General features: G+C 40.0%; 1 protein-coding gene across 4 annotated transcripts in view; it reads left to right on the plus strand.

Moving 5' to 3' along the window:
- LOC106581700 (inactive dipeptidyl peptidase 10) overlaps nucleotides 1-15,408 on the plus strand; it is a 318,157-nt gene that overhangs the window by 162,067 nt on the left and 140,682 nt on the right. For 2 of the 4 annotated variants that reach the window (XM_014163942.2, XM_014163943.2), the window contains exon 2: nucleotides 13,948-14,062. In XM_014163942.2, the coding sequence (XP_014019417.1) occupies nucleotides 13,948-14,062 (115 nt within the window). Of the gene's footprint in view, nucleotides 1-6,259; nucleotides 6,482-13,947; nucleotides 14,063-15,408 lie in introns of those variants that run through there. The other 2 variants (XM_014163945.2, XM_014163944.2) reach the window with 2 other exon arrangements.

The raw sequence follows: 15,408 nt of genomic DNA on the forward strand, positions 1-15,408 counted from the left end.
TGAGATTTTTTTTTAGATTGCAGTCTCCTTGTCCATAGACTGCTTTCAAGGTAAAAACAGAAACATTTTGTAATTTGGGTGAACAATCTCTTTAAAATAGGTCTGGAAGAAAATCCTGCTTGCTCTCCAAGAGGGTTGGCCTCCCCTGAAGTGCTGGGTGTTTGAAAATGTTCTTGTTATAACAATACAATACTAACATTTAATTTGATTCCTGGAGTATTTAATATCTAATGTTTATTTGTATGACTTATTCAAGACTGTCCATGAATGGCTGCAAAATTTCATAGCCTCATGTAATTCATTTTCAAAGACAAGTAGGTATATCAGATTTCAAATATGTGATTAACTGGCAAAATTGGGAAGAAGTGGAATAATAAAATAAGTGTAGAGAATAGCAATAGTGTTCTTGCTGACAAGCAAATAACTACCATATATTTATCGGGGTGGCAGGTAGCCAAGTGGTTAGAGCGTTGGACTCGTAACCGGAAGATTGCAAGATTGAATCCCGGAGCTGACTAGGTAAAAAAAATCTGTCGTTCTGCTCCTGAACAAGGCTGTCTTTGAAAATAAGAATTTGATCATAACTGACTTGCCTAGTTAAATAAAGGTAAATAAATGTTTTGCCCATTGTTAAAGAGTGAGAATTGTTCCACTGATCAGACTGAAACATACCGTAGGTCTGCCTTCTCGTCGTCACAGCCTAAACGGCAATCACCAAACGAAGGAACTAATGCATGTGTGGATTAAATCCACTTTAGTACATGCTGCCAAAAGGCTGCATTCTGCAATAGGGACGGGAGTAACAGCTACCTTGTTTTGTTGACAACATTGTACATAAAACAGAGCTACCATGCTACTGTTTTTAGAGTTTTATAAACTCAGCAGAGAATGTTCTCTCTCTCCATTCAGCTCCACTCTAATTTTGAGGGGCGTTTCTTTAAAACATGCATCAAATCCCCTTGATCCCTTACATATGCTTCAATGTGCCGCTGTTCACAGTGCTGTGGCTAGACAGGAAAATGATAAAGGTTCAGCTCGTGATGTTAAATTGCAGGTGCAGATGCTCCGATTTCAAAATGATTTGGAGCAGTTGAAAAGTTAACGCGCTGACTATACAATAGACTAATTTGACAAATATAAGCAGTACGTTTTAATGCGTGAGATATGAGGTGTGCCGTGAGAATGTGAGGTCAAATGCATCTGTCTCATGACCAATACGTGAGAGTTGGCAGATCTGTTGCAGCCTGAATTGATATTTTGTGTCAATGATCTATACACAATACCCCATAATGTCAAAGTGGAATTTTGTTAGTAGAACATTTCTGAAATTAGTAAAAAGAAAATGTCATCAGTCAGTAGGTATTCAACCCCTTTGTTATGGCAAGCCTAAACAAGTTCAGGAGTAAAAATGTGCTTAACAAATTGCTTAATAAGTTGCATGGACTCATTCCATGTTCAATAGTAAAGGTTAACATGATTTTTGAATGACTACCCCATCTCTGTACCCCACATATACAATTATCTGTAAGGTCCCTCAACCAAGTAGTACATTTCAAGCACAGATTCAACCACAAAGACCAGGTAGGTTTTTCAATGCCTTGCAAAGAAGGGCACTGATTGGTAGATTTGTAAAAAAAAATCCCTTTGAGCATGGTGAAGTTATTAATTATACTTTGCATGGTGTATCAATACACCCAGTCACTACAAAGATACAGGCCTTTTTCCCAATTCAGTTGCCGGAGAGGAAGGAAACTGCTCAGGGATTTCACCATGAGGCCAATGGTGATTTTAAAACAGTTACAGAGTTTAATGGTTGTGATATGAGAAAACTGAGGATGTATCAACAAGAGTGTCTGCTAAATGACTAAAATGTAAAAGTAATACTGCAAAATAATGTACCAAAGAAATTCACTTTTTGTCCTGAATACAAAGCATTATGTATTTTCAAGCATGGTGGTGGCTGCATCATGTTATGGTTACGCTTGTCATCGGCAAGGACTAGGGAGTTTTTTAGGATAAAAATAAATGGAATACAGCTATAAGCACAGAAAAAAATCATAGAGGATATCCTGGTTCAGTCTGCTTTCCAACAGACACTGGGAGATGAAGTCACCTTTCAGCAGGACAATAACCTAAAACACAAGACCAAATCTACACTGGAGTTGCGTACCAAGACGAATGGCTTAGTTACAGTTTTTACTTAAATCGGCTTGAAACTTATGGTAATAATTGAAAATGGCTGTTTAGCAATGTTTAGCAAATCAACTTGACAGAGCTTGAATAATTTTTTAAATAATAATCCAGGTGTGAAAAGCTCTTAAAGACTTACACAAAAAGACTCACAGCTGTAATCGCCGCCAAACGTGCTTCTACAAAGTATTTACTCAGGGGTATGAATACTTATGTAAATGAGATATTTCTGTAATTAATTTGCCCAAAAAATGCTAAAATGTCTAAAAACTTGTTTTCACTTTTTCTTGATGGAGTATTGGGTATAGTTTGGTGAGAGATAAAAAACAATTTAATCCGTTTTGAATTCAGGCTGTAACAACAACATGTGGAATAAATCAAGGGGTATGAATACTTTCTGAAGGCACTGTATAATGCAAAAATAAGTAAGTTGGCCATTGTTATCTTTCCGTGAATTTTTGGAATCTGTCTTAATGTTTTAGGAAAGTTATTATCCCCTCCTTATGACTGTTTTATGAAGGCATCATGACTGGTTGCTTCAGGTAAAAGTGTGAACCAAATCCCAAGTCCTTTAGCCAAACAAACATTGACATTTCATATTTGATTCGTGTGATTAAAGCATGTAGAGTTTACAAAGCATGTATAGTTTACAATGATAAAGGGTATAGGATATGTGTGATGATTTCTTCAGATATGTTCAGCATGCTCTTGGGTAGATTTTGTCCTTAGGCGTGCTCAGACCAGCACAAATACACAAAATGCAAAACAGCTCAACATTGACTAGAATTTTAACGTACACTAATGCAATCGACTGTATACCAATGTAGCGACCGATTATGAATCTGGAATAAGTAATTGAATGCGTCCCTACAAATCAGTTTGATACCCTCTTTGATTAGAGTGGTATGTAAATCATTTGAATTATGGATTTGAATGCACAATGGCTACATCCCAAATGGCACCTTATTACCTATGTAGCACACTCATTTTGATCAGGACCCATAGGGCTCTGGTCAAGTGTAGTGCACTAGGGAAAATGGTGCCATTTGGGATACAGCCTAGGAAACCAGCATTATTACCACATTGGAGAGATGTATTGCCATTGTATAGTGTGGTACAGATTTGGAATTCAGAGTATTTTAAACAGTTGTTTACCACAGTTTTGATAGAACCATAAGGTCTAAGAGCTCGGGACTCAGTTTCTACTAAGCTAACATATGGAATTGTTTTAAGATTTCAAGGATAATTTAGCTATTTTATTTTTTATTTTAGGACCCCTGTAAGTATATAAAAATGTTGTTTTAATTATTTGATGGAATGCATTGAATAACATATGGCTAAAAAGTTTGGAAAAAATATATAAAGGAAATATGTTTTGAAGTGTCTGTCCTATATCTGAGAGATATAAGAAAGATCAGGAAATAATATACACTGCTCAAAAAAATAAAGGGAACACTTAAACAACACATCCTAGATCTGAATGAAATAAATAATCTTATCAAATACTTTTTTATTTACATAGTTGAATGTGCTGACAACAAAATCACACAAAAATAATCAATGGAAATCCAATGTATCAACCCATGGAGGTCTGGATTTGGAGTCACACTCAAAATTAAAGTGGAAAACCACACCACAGGCTGATCCAACTTCGATGTAATGTCCTTAAAACAAGTCAAAATGAGGCTCAGTAGTGTGTGTGGCCTCCACGTGCTTGTATGACCTCCCTACAACGCCTGGGCATGCTCCTGATGAGGTGGCGAATGGTCTCCTGAGGGATCTCCTCCCAGACCTGGACTAAAGCATCCGCCAACTCCTGGACAGTCTGTGGTGCAACGTGGCGTTGGTGGATGGAGCGAGACATGATGTCCCAGATGTGCTCAATTGGATTCAGGTCTGGGGAACGGGCGGGCCAGTCCATAGCATCAATGCCTTCCTCTTGCAGGAACTGCTGACACACTCCAGCCACATGAGGTCTAGCATTGTCTTGCATTAGGAGGAACCCAGGGCCAACCGCACCAGCATATGGTCTCACAAGGGGTCTGAGGATCTCATCTCGGTACCTAATGGCAGTCAGGCTACCTCTGGCGCGCACATGGAAGGCTGTGCGGTCAAAGAAATGCCACCCCACACCATGACTGACCCACCGCCAAACCGGTCATGCTGGAGGATGTTGCAGGCAGCAGAACGTTCTCCACGGCATCTCCAGACTCTGTCATGTCTGTCACATGTGCTCAGTGTGAACCTGCTTTCATCTGTGAAGAGCACATGGCGCCAGTGGCGAATTTGCCAATCTTGGTGTTCTCTGGCAAATGCCAAACGTCCTGCACGGTGTTGGGCTGTACGCACAACCCCCACCTTTGGACGTCGGGCCCTCATACCACCCTCATGGAGTCTGTTTCTGACCGTTTGAGCAGACACATGCACATTTGTGGCCTGCTGGAGGTAATTTTGCAGGGCTCTGGCAGTGCTCCTCCTGCTCCTCCTTGCACAAAGGCTGAGGTAGCGGTCCTGCTGCTGGGTTGTTGCCCTCCTACGGCCTCCTCCACGTCTCCTGATGTACTGGCCTGTCTCCTGGTAGCGCCTCCATGCTCTGGACACTACGCTGACAGACACAGCAAACCTTCTTGCCACAGCTCGCATTGATGTGCCATCCTAGATGATGCACTACCTGAGCCACTTGTGTGCGTTGTAGACTCTGTCTCATGCTACCACTAGAGTGAAAGCACCGCCAGCATTCAAAAGTGACCAAAACATCAGCCAGGAAGCAGAGGAACTGAGAAGTGGTCTGTGGTCTCCACCTGCAGAACCACTCCTTTATTGGGGGTGTCTTGCTTATTGCCTATAATTTCCACCTGTTGTCTTTTCCATTTGCACAACAGCATGTGACATTTATTGTCAATCAGTGTTGCTTCCTAAGTGGACAGTTTGATTTCACAGAAGTGTGATTGACTTGGAGTTACATTGTGTTGTTTAAGTGTTCCCTTTATTTTTTTGAGCAGTATATATATTTTTACCCATATTTAACCCCCTTTTTTAGGTACTTAAGTACTTCCATATACACTGAGTGTCCAAAACATGCTTTTTCCATGACATAGACCGATCAGGTGAATCTAGGTGAAAACTATGATCCCTTATTGATGTCACCTGTTAGAAAACAGGTTAAAGAAGGATTTTATGCCTTGAGACAATTGAGACATGGATTGTGTAAGTGTGCCAAGTGCACGGGCAAGACAAAAGATTTAAGTGCCTTTGAATGCGGTATTGTAGTAGGTGCCAGGCGCACAGGTTTGAGTGTGTCAAAAATTGCAACGCTGCTGGGTTTTTCATTCTCAGCAGTTTCCTGTGTGTATCAAGAATGGTCTACTACCCAAAGGACATCCTGCCAATTGGAGTCAACATGGGCCAGCATCCCCGTGGAATGCTTTCGACACCTTGTTGAGTCCATTGCCCTGACGATTTGTGGCTGTTCTAAGGGAAAAAGGGGGTGCAACTGTGGGAAGTCCCGGTGCAGCAACCCCCCCCCCCCCCCTAAGGGAGGCCAGTTTGGATTTGGCCTCACACAAATCAAATAACATCAAAAGCAAAAGACTTGCCTGTTTCTGGTCTGCTTGTGTTGTTGTCCTGCAGTAGCTAGGTAGCTAGCTAGATCTGCCATTTCCTAAACTGTGGATTCAGATATGGATTTGGACTTGTGGGTAGCCTAGCGGTTAGAGAGTTGGGCTTGTATCCAAAAGGTCGCTGGTTCAAAGAGCCGACAAGGTGAAACATTTGTCAATGTGCTCTCGAGCTAGGCATTTAAAGTAAAATTTCACACAAAAACCATTAGTCCATTGTTGACATAGTTCCAAAATGTTTTGCTTGTCAGCACTCAAGTTTTCAAGGTATGTAACTTTCAAAATACAGAAATCATCCCAGAAATCATACCGATATGATTTCTGCATTTTGAATGTTACATTTTGAAAACTTGACGAATGAAACAAATACCAAAATATTTTTAGGTGGAGTATTCCTTTAATCCTAATTTGCTCCAGGGGTGCCGTGTTGCAATGGCTGACTCTGTAAAACAACACATTTCACTGCACCTATCGGGTGTACAGAATGTGACACGCTAGCTTGCTAACTTAGCTGGTTCATTGTTGCTCTAGGCTAGCAAGCATTTTAGCCATGTAGCCTAGTCTAGGACAACAAAAACTAAAAGTTTGTACTATTGTGTGACAGAGTCATAGACCATTTTGCCAACATGAAAGAGAGGAGGATAACATTGGTGTTCAACTAGTCTACAGGTAGGGTGAGTCAACGTTTTTTTTTACTTTTTTTTTACCAAAGGATATTTAGCAACGTTGATTGGACTAAAAATGTTTTAGTTATCTTTACATTTGTTTTCACTGTATTACACTAAGCATATATTGCCTAGTTGATTTGATGATGTTTAAGTTGAAATCATGATCTAATAATAGAGGAAGTGTTCCTGTTTTCTTTGTGATGACTTGCGTTAACGCTCCATGGTTCTAAATCAGTAGTTGTTTAGTAAACTATCGCCTGGTCTCATAGACTAGAATCAACATACTAAAAGAAAATCTATATGTTACGTTTGGTATGGTTACAGAAGACAGAAGTTTACTTAAGGCAAACACAAAAGAAGGGTGCTTGGTCAGGGTGGATGAATGGGTGTGAAGGTTGCATGTTTGAATCTCATCAAAGACAACTTTACCATTTTAGCTAATTAGCAACTTTGCAACTACTTAGTATGTTAGCTAACCCTAACATTAACCCTTTAACCTAAATCCTAACCTTAACCCTAACCTAGCTAATGTAAGCTAACTAGCTAACGTTAGCATTAGCCACCTTGCTATTGTTTGCCACAACAAATTGGAATTCGTAACATGTCACACTGTACATATTGAAAATTCGTGCCTTATACGAATTGTAATTCGTAACATATCATACAAAATGGATGATGGAAATCCACAAATTAATACATACCATACCAAACTTTAACACATGGTATCATACCTATTTGATGTGTTCTGGATTTTAGTTTACTATATTAGGTCTACCCTTGAGTCCAGGTTGCAGATGTCAGAAACATGAAGTTGCTTGACCATGCTGTAGGTCAGGGGTCTGCATCAGGCGGCCTGTGAGCCAAAACCGCCTCGTGAGTGATTTTGTTTTGTCCCCCCAAAGTTTTAATATAAAACAATACATACAGTACCAGTGAAAGTTTGTACACACCTACTCATTCCAGGGTTTTTCTTTATTTTTTACTATTAACTACATTGTAGAATAATAGTGAAGACATCAAAACTATGAAATAACACATATGGAATCATGTAGTAAACAAAAAAGTGTTAAACAACTCAAAATATATTTTCTATTTGAGATTCTTCAAAGTAGCCACCTTTTGCCTTGATGACAGCTTTGCACACTCTTGGCATTCTCTCAACCAGCTTCATGAGGTAGTCACCTGGAATGCATTTAAATTAACAGGTGTGCCTTGTTAAAAGTTAATATGTGGAATTTCTTTCCTTCTCAATGTGTTTGAGCCAAACAGTTGTGTTGTGACAAGGTAGGGGTGGTTTACAGAAGATAGCCCTATTTCATAAAAGACCAAGTCTATATTATGGCAAGAACAGCTCAAATAAGCAAAGAGAAACGACAGTCCATAAATACTTTAAGATATGAAGGTCAGTCAATGCGGAAAATGTTTAGAACTTTGAAAGTTTCTTCAAGTGCAGTCGCAAAAACCATCAAGCGCTATGATGAAACTGGCTCTCATGAGGACCGCCACAGGAAAGGAAGACCCAGAGTTACCTCTGCTGCAGAGGATAAGTTCATTAGAGTTACCAGCCTCAGAAATTGCAGCCCAAATAAATGCTTCACTGAGATTAAGTAACAGACACATCTCAACATCAACTGTTCAGAGGAGACTGCGTGAATCAGGCCTTCATGGTCGAATCCCTGCAACAACAAAAAACACTACTAAAGGACACCAATAATAAGAAGAGACTTGCTTGGGCCAAGAAACACGAGCAATGGACATTAGACTGGTGGAAATCTGTCCTTTGGTCTGATGAGTCCAAACTTTAGATTTTTGGTTTCAACCACCGTGTCTTTGTGAGATCTAGAGTAGGTAAATGTGTGGCTCCCACGGTAAAGCATGGAGGAGGAGGTGTGATGGTGTGGGGGTGCTATGCTGGTGACACAGTCAATGATTTATTTAGAATTCAAGGCACACTAGCATGGCTACCACTGCATTCTGCAGCAAAACGCCATCCCATCTGGTTTGCGCTTTGTGGGACTGTAATTTGTTTTTCAGCAGGACCCAGCACACCTCCAGGCTGTGTAAGGGCTATTTGACCAAGAAGGAGAGTGATGGAGTGCTGCATCAGATGACCTGGTCTCCACAATCACCCGACCTCAACCCAATTGAGATGGTTTGGGATGAGTTGGACCGCAGAGTGAAGGAAAAGCAGCCAACAAGTGCTCAGCATATGTGGGAACTCCTTCAAGACTGTTGGAAAAGCATTCCAGGTGAAGCTGGTTGAGAGAATGCCAAAAGTGTGCAAAGCTGTCATCAAGGCAAAGGGTGGCTACTTTGAAGAATCTAAAATGTTTAACACTTTTTGTCTTTTTTTTAACACTTTTTTGGTTACTACATGATTCCATATGTGTTATTTCATAGTTTTGACGTCTTCACTATTATTCTACAATGTAGAAAATAGTCAAAATAAAGAAAAACCCTTGAATGTGTAGGTGTCCCCAAACGTTCGACTGATACTGTATGTGTATTAAAGTAGTAAACAGTATTTGGTCCCATATTCCTAGCACATGACGACATCAAGTGTTTAGAAATTAATCATAAATAATTTTTTGTGTCATTTCGGAGAAACTTTTGTAAATAAGAATAGAATATGTTTCTTCACTCTTCTACATTAATGTGGATGCTACCATGATTACAGACATTCCTGAATGATTCATGAATAATGATGAGTGATGCTTAAATATCACAGATGCTTAAATATCATACCCTCCCCCCAAATAAAATGCTAACCTCCCCTGTTATTGTGATGGTGAGAAGTTAGCATGTCTTGGAGGTATGATGCAGTATTTGTGTATCTGTAACTTTCTCACTCATCATATTCACGATTAATTCAGGACTATCCGTAATCATGGTAGCATCCACATTAATGTAGAAGTGTTTAGAAACATATTCTATTCTTATTTACAATAGAAGTGACTCCAAAATGACAAAATACATTATTTACCATTCATTTTTATTGGACATTCATTTTTCTGAAACACAACCAAAACTAACAGCAAATAAACCCAACAAGTTTGTGGAGTCACAAGCTTGATAATAATTGCATGCTAGGAATATGGGACGAAATACTAAACTTTTGATTACTTTAAACCACATAAGTGAATTTATCCCAATACTTTTGGTCCCCTAAAATGGTGGACTATTTACAAAAAGTGCTGTAATTTCTAAACAGTTCACACGATAAGGATGAAAATACCCTAAAATTGAAGCGGATAGTCTGCACTTTAACCTCATAGTCATTGCATACAGAGCCAAAACAACCAAAAATGTGTCACTCTCCCAATACTTTTGGAGCTCACTGTAACTAACAGGGACATTTTATGTGTACCTACAAAACATCTCAACCCTAACTCCCCATAGACATGTGCTTCTTCTCCCTAGAGTTTCTTCTCTGAGACATAGATAAATGAAGGCTCTGGTTACATCCCAAATGGCACCGTATTGCCTACACATTGCCTACACATTGCACTACTTTTCACCAGGACCTATAGGCCCTGGTGAAAAGTAGTCCACTATAAACATAATAGGGTGCCTTTTGGAACACAGCCTTTGTCTGATTGCTTATTGCCAGAGCTGTCAGATATTTATTTATGGTTTTCAGTGTCTCCCTGCAACACAGACTGCACACTCCGATGTGGAGTAACATAGCACATTTGGAAGATGAATGACATTCTATGATAGAAAATCAAAGGGCAAAAATATTGGCTTCTGAAAAATTGTGTGGGCAGCCATATTAGTTTTATGACTATTGTTTTATTTGGACTGTAAACCGAAATGAAAACTCTGTCTAGACTGCTGAAAGTAAAGAAAGTTAGACTTGCAGTGCTTCTAGATGGCAACATGCTTGTTTGGTTGGGCTCTACTGTTTAGCTGTAAGTGAAACACACCCAGGCAATTTTTTTTATTTTCCTGGAGGCTAGGCATTTGTCAGGGCCCTACCACGGTTTCCTAATCCCCATAATGGTAATGGAGAGACACATCGGGCCAGAACTCTCATGACTCTATCTTTGCTCATAATTGAGTTAATAAATTAAGGATGATGATTCCAAAACTGCTAAGTAGGAAATTGTAGAAAGAGAGAGTGAGGTGAAGAGAAAAGCTCATGCATGGAGGGCTTTGGCAATTTAGAGCTGCTGTCAACATTCAAGGACAAGGCAGCCTTTTTTGTGGAATTAATGAAATGAGCGTCAGCCTAACCTCTGATAATAGATCAGCCTCCTGGGCCTTTGGGGGTCGTAAATGATACAACACTTTGTTCCCAAAACGAAGGGGTGCCCCCTGGCATGCAAATGTGGACAGCCGAAAACTGCCCTCTCCATAGCAGTTGGAGAGGTGCTTGAGCATTTGAACATTTCCCAGAGCAGGAGAAATACGATGGTTTGGTTTACAATTACCCTGTGAAACCTCCAAGATACACATTTAATAAACAGACACTGAACGCCTCCTCTGGAAGATGGAGCAGATATGTAAAAAAAAAACGTTTTGATACAGCGACCTGGGTTTAACTGGCCATTTTTCTACTTCACCCCTTCTAGCCAATCACATCTTAGAAGTGGGTCGGGGGCCAGTAACCCCCTCCCTGTACCTGCAGAGTTTTGTGGGCAATTGAAGCCAGGAAAGCTAGTGGTTTGGATGATGTGGAGAGAGGATCTTAATGTTGCCACCTTATCAGAACTAGCAGATGTGGATGAAGAAGAGCCTTTTTAAGACCACTGAGGCAGAACTCTAACACAGTGCCACAGCCTCTTACCCCACCAGTGCATGGCTATTAACGTAGGCGGCCATCTTGACCCGATGACCAGTGTCCTTTCTCCAAGTTAACCTGTGAAATTGTTAAACGCAAACCGTGTTGTGTTTCTGTCTTGTCGAATAGAGGTAATGACACACGCTGATACTGTACAGCTGGTAAAAGGCTGCTTGTTTGTGCCAGGGAGTTGCTACAGTAGTCGGGGGTCATGAAGTTGTAGTGTGAGAGAGAGACTCCGAGAAAGAGTTTAATGCAGTGGAGAACAACTGCCCCCTCTCATTGAAGCCAGGGAAATTCAAGGCAGACCGTGGTACTGCAGGCATTGTTGTTATTTCCAACAATGCAGAGTAAAGATAAGATCAAAATTAGGAATAAATACACAGTGAATAACATAAAAATAATGAGGAAAAATAACATGGCTTTATATAGAGAGTACCACTACTGAGTTGATGTGCAGGGGTACGAGGTAATTGAGGTAGGTAACAGGACAGATAATAGACAGTTGCAGTAGCGTATGTGGTGAGTGTGAAAGCGTTTGTGTGTGTGAGTGTATGGTGTCAGTATGCATGTGTGTGTGTGTGTGTGTGTGTGTGTGTGTGTGTGTGTGTGTGTGTGTGTGTGTGTGTGTGTGCGCGTGAGTTAAATAAAGGTTAAAATATTTTTTTCTTCATATTTGTGCATTGAAGTGTCAGTGTAAGTATGTGTGAGTGTGTGGGTAGAGTCCAGTGGGTATGCATAAAGTATGTGCAAGAGAGTTAGTGCAAAAAAGGGGTCAATGCAGGTAGTTCAGGTAGCCATTTGATTACATTTTAACTGTCTTATTTAGAAGTCTTATGGCTTAGGGGTAGAAGCTGTTCAGGGTCCTGTTGGTTCCAGACTTGGTGCATTGGTACCGCTTGCCGTGCAGTAGCAGAGAACAGTCTGTGGATTGAGTGGATGGAGTCTTTGACAATTTTTTGGGCCTTCCTCTGACACCGCCTGGTATAGAGGTCCTGGATGGCAGGGAGCTCGGCCCCAGTGATATGCTGTGCCGTTCACATTAACCTCTGTAGTGCCTTGCGGTCGGATTCCAAACACTTGTTTAAACCAAGCGATGATGCAGCCAGTTAAGACGCTCTTGATGGTGCAGCTGTATAACTTTTTGAGGATCTAAGGGCCCATGTCAATCTGTTCAGCCTCCTGGGAGGCAGGAGGTGAAAGGACGCAGGAAGTGAGCAAATCTAATTGATTAAAGGCCAGAGTCTCCATTAGATGCCATCTTAGCCGTCATCATTTTGCTTCAATGCGCTATTGAGTCATCACATAGGAATGAATGGTGTCACTTGATTGATGGCTAAAACCATTATTGTTATTTTATTGTTACTTTTTATAATTTTTTACTTTAGTTTATTTGGAATATTTTCTTAACTCTTTCTTGAACTGCACTCTGTTGGTTAAGGGCTTGTAAGTAAGCATTTCACGGTAAGGTCTACACATGTTGTATTCAGCACATGTGACCAATACAGTTTGATTGAATTTGATATATACAGTCATTGGTTTAATGAAAACGATTCAACCATGCAAATAGCCTTTCCCTCTTGAAATGCAAATTATGAAGTATTAACTTGCATTTTTCATAAAGTCTCTTCATGCCAATTACTCTGAGCTCCTCCATGCAACTTATAAACCACTCCCTACCTCGGAGTTGAATTTAAACACAAAATGCCAGCACATTGACTATTATACAACTGAATGAGTAACTTTTGTGACTGTATTATTTACTACTTTATGTTATCTACTATTACAGATTTCTAATCTTAATTTGATCATCCTGTTGTTGCAGGAAATGCACACTTGTGGTGTGTACTAGGTTTAAAAAGGCTTCTAAAGTTTGTTATTTCCACTTCAAAATTTCTAATTTGATTTGCCCTAACTAAAAATGTATCAACCCATGCAAAAATGTCAATTCATTATTTCCACACAATAATTCACAATTTCTGTTGTGGCAGGCTTATTTTCCTGCTTTGAGAAACCGGTCAAATTGAGATCCTTCACCTGTACCTAGTGCATGAGTAAACATTTACTTTGCTGTCATTGACATTGTCACAATCACTGACATTGCTATTGTGACACAAGGACCAGCACTTAATCCTAACACACTGTGCTGTTTTACTATTGTGTTTTTTTTCTTAGGTTGTTTACATTGTATCATAGGGATCAACCCATGCTAACTCATGCTGCTTCCTATTGTGTCCCTGCTTCAAAATGAATGTGTATGGCATGCACAATGTCTGTGATCTGGGAATTGGATTTGGCTTTCAATTTGACATTCCAGCAATTTTACGTTATGGGTATGTTTATTGTAAGCTCCTACATAACACTTTGACTCAACATAGAAGAACTCATATATTGACAATCTGTGGTCTTGAAAATAGTTTGTATGGATGGAAGCAAGAAAATAGAGCTAGGAAGAAAATGGGCTCAAAATTATAACACTTATGTGGGGTTGTTATCCTTTTGTGTGTTCATCCCTATGTTTTGTGGTTCTGTGAGGCTAGGTATGTCTACTTTTAGCTGAACTTTGGTGTTTTCCAAAGATGTTGAAAGTTATTTTCCAGAACGCTCTTTTGACAACTGTTGCTCTCTCTCTCTTTCTCCCCATTCTCCCTCTCCCCCTCTCTCCCTAACTCTCTCTGTTTCTCTACAGGACCTTGGTGCGGGAGCTCCACCTGACAGGAACTGGAAAGGAATTGCTATTGCTCTGCTGGTTATATTGGGGGTCTGCTCTCTTATCACCATGTCGGTCATCCTCCTCACTCCAGGTACAGTATTGGGCATATATAATAAGTATACTAACAAACAGATTTGTGTTATGCAGGATTTACATAGCTAGTGCAACATAGGTGGTTCTGTGCCTGTGCTTTGGCTTAGCAAGCTATCGGTGACAGTAGCATCTTGAAATCAGCACCAAAATTGGATAATTGCCTAACATACAGTATCTCAATGTTCTTTTTTATTACATTTGGGCTACATGTTCAGTGGTGCTACTCATTCTTAACTTGGAATTGTGATGCTTGCACCTTGTATATTGACTTAGTTTCAGCACTCAGCTGTTCATCAACATCCTCAATTTGCTGCAATTAAGAACAGTTTATGCTGAGTGACGTACTCAGACATCTTTGGAATGACTCACAGATGAACAGAGACCACATTGTCCCCTGGTGCTCCAGACAATTTAAAATCCCTTGAGTATCTGCTGGACTAGCTATCTATTGCATTTGGCTGCCACATAATTTACAAACAGAAGTACTTTGTAGTTATCCAGCCCGGGCCAACATGGCTGACATTCAAAATCATTTGGCCCTTCTCTCTCTGCACCATTAGCAGCTGTCCTTCTCGACAGTAGTTTACAAATGGCTTAACAACGTCCTCTTTTATTAATGGCTTAATATTTTACAGTTAAAACATGTTTACGAAAGCTATTTATTACACAGCTGAGAGACTCCGGTAGGATAACAACCATTTTAATTACCATTGCGTGTATGGGTTGTGTGTGCGTGCATGCCTACTACATACACTATCGTTCAAAAGTTTGGGGTCACCTGGAAATGTCCTTGTTTTTTAAAGAAAAGCAAAAAATGTTGTCCATTAAAATAACATAAAATTGATCAGAAATACAGTGTAGACATTGTTAATGTTGTAAATGACTATTGTAGCTGGAAACGGCTGATTTTTAATGGAATATCTACATTATTATCAGCAACCATCACTCCTGTGTGCCAATGGTTGTGTTAGCTAATCCAAGTTAATCATTTTAAAAGGCTAATTGATCATTAGAAAACCCTTTTGCAATTATGTTAGCACAGCTGAAAACTGTTGTGCTCATTAAAGAAGCAATAAAACTGGCCTTCTTTAGACTAGTTGAGTATCTGGAGCATCAGCATTTGTGGGTTCGATTACAGGCTCAAAATGGCCAGAAGCAAATAACTTTCTTCTGAAACTTGTCAGTCATTCTTGTTCTGAGAATTGAATGCTATTCCATATGAGAAATTGCCATGAAACTGAAGATCTCGTACAACGCTGTGTACTACTCCCTTCACAGAACAGCGCAAACTGGCTCTAACTAGAATAGAAAGAGGAGTGGGAGGTCCCGGTGCACAACTGAGCA

Source organism: Salmo salar, chromosome ssa21 (assembly GCF_905237065.1).
Source record: "Salmo salar chromosome ssa21, Ssal_v3.1, whole genome shotgun sequence".
Classification (NCBI taxonomy): domain Eukaryota; kingdom Metazoa; phylum Chordata; class Actinopteri; order Salmoniformes; family Salmonidae; genus Salmo; species Salmo salar.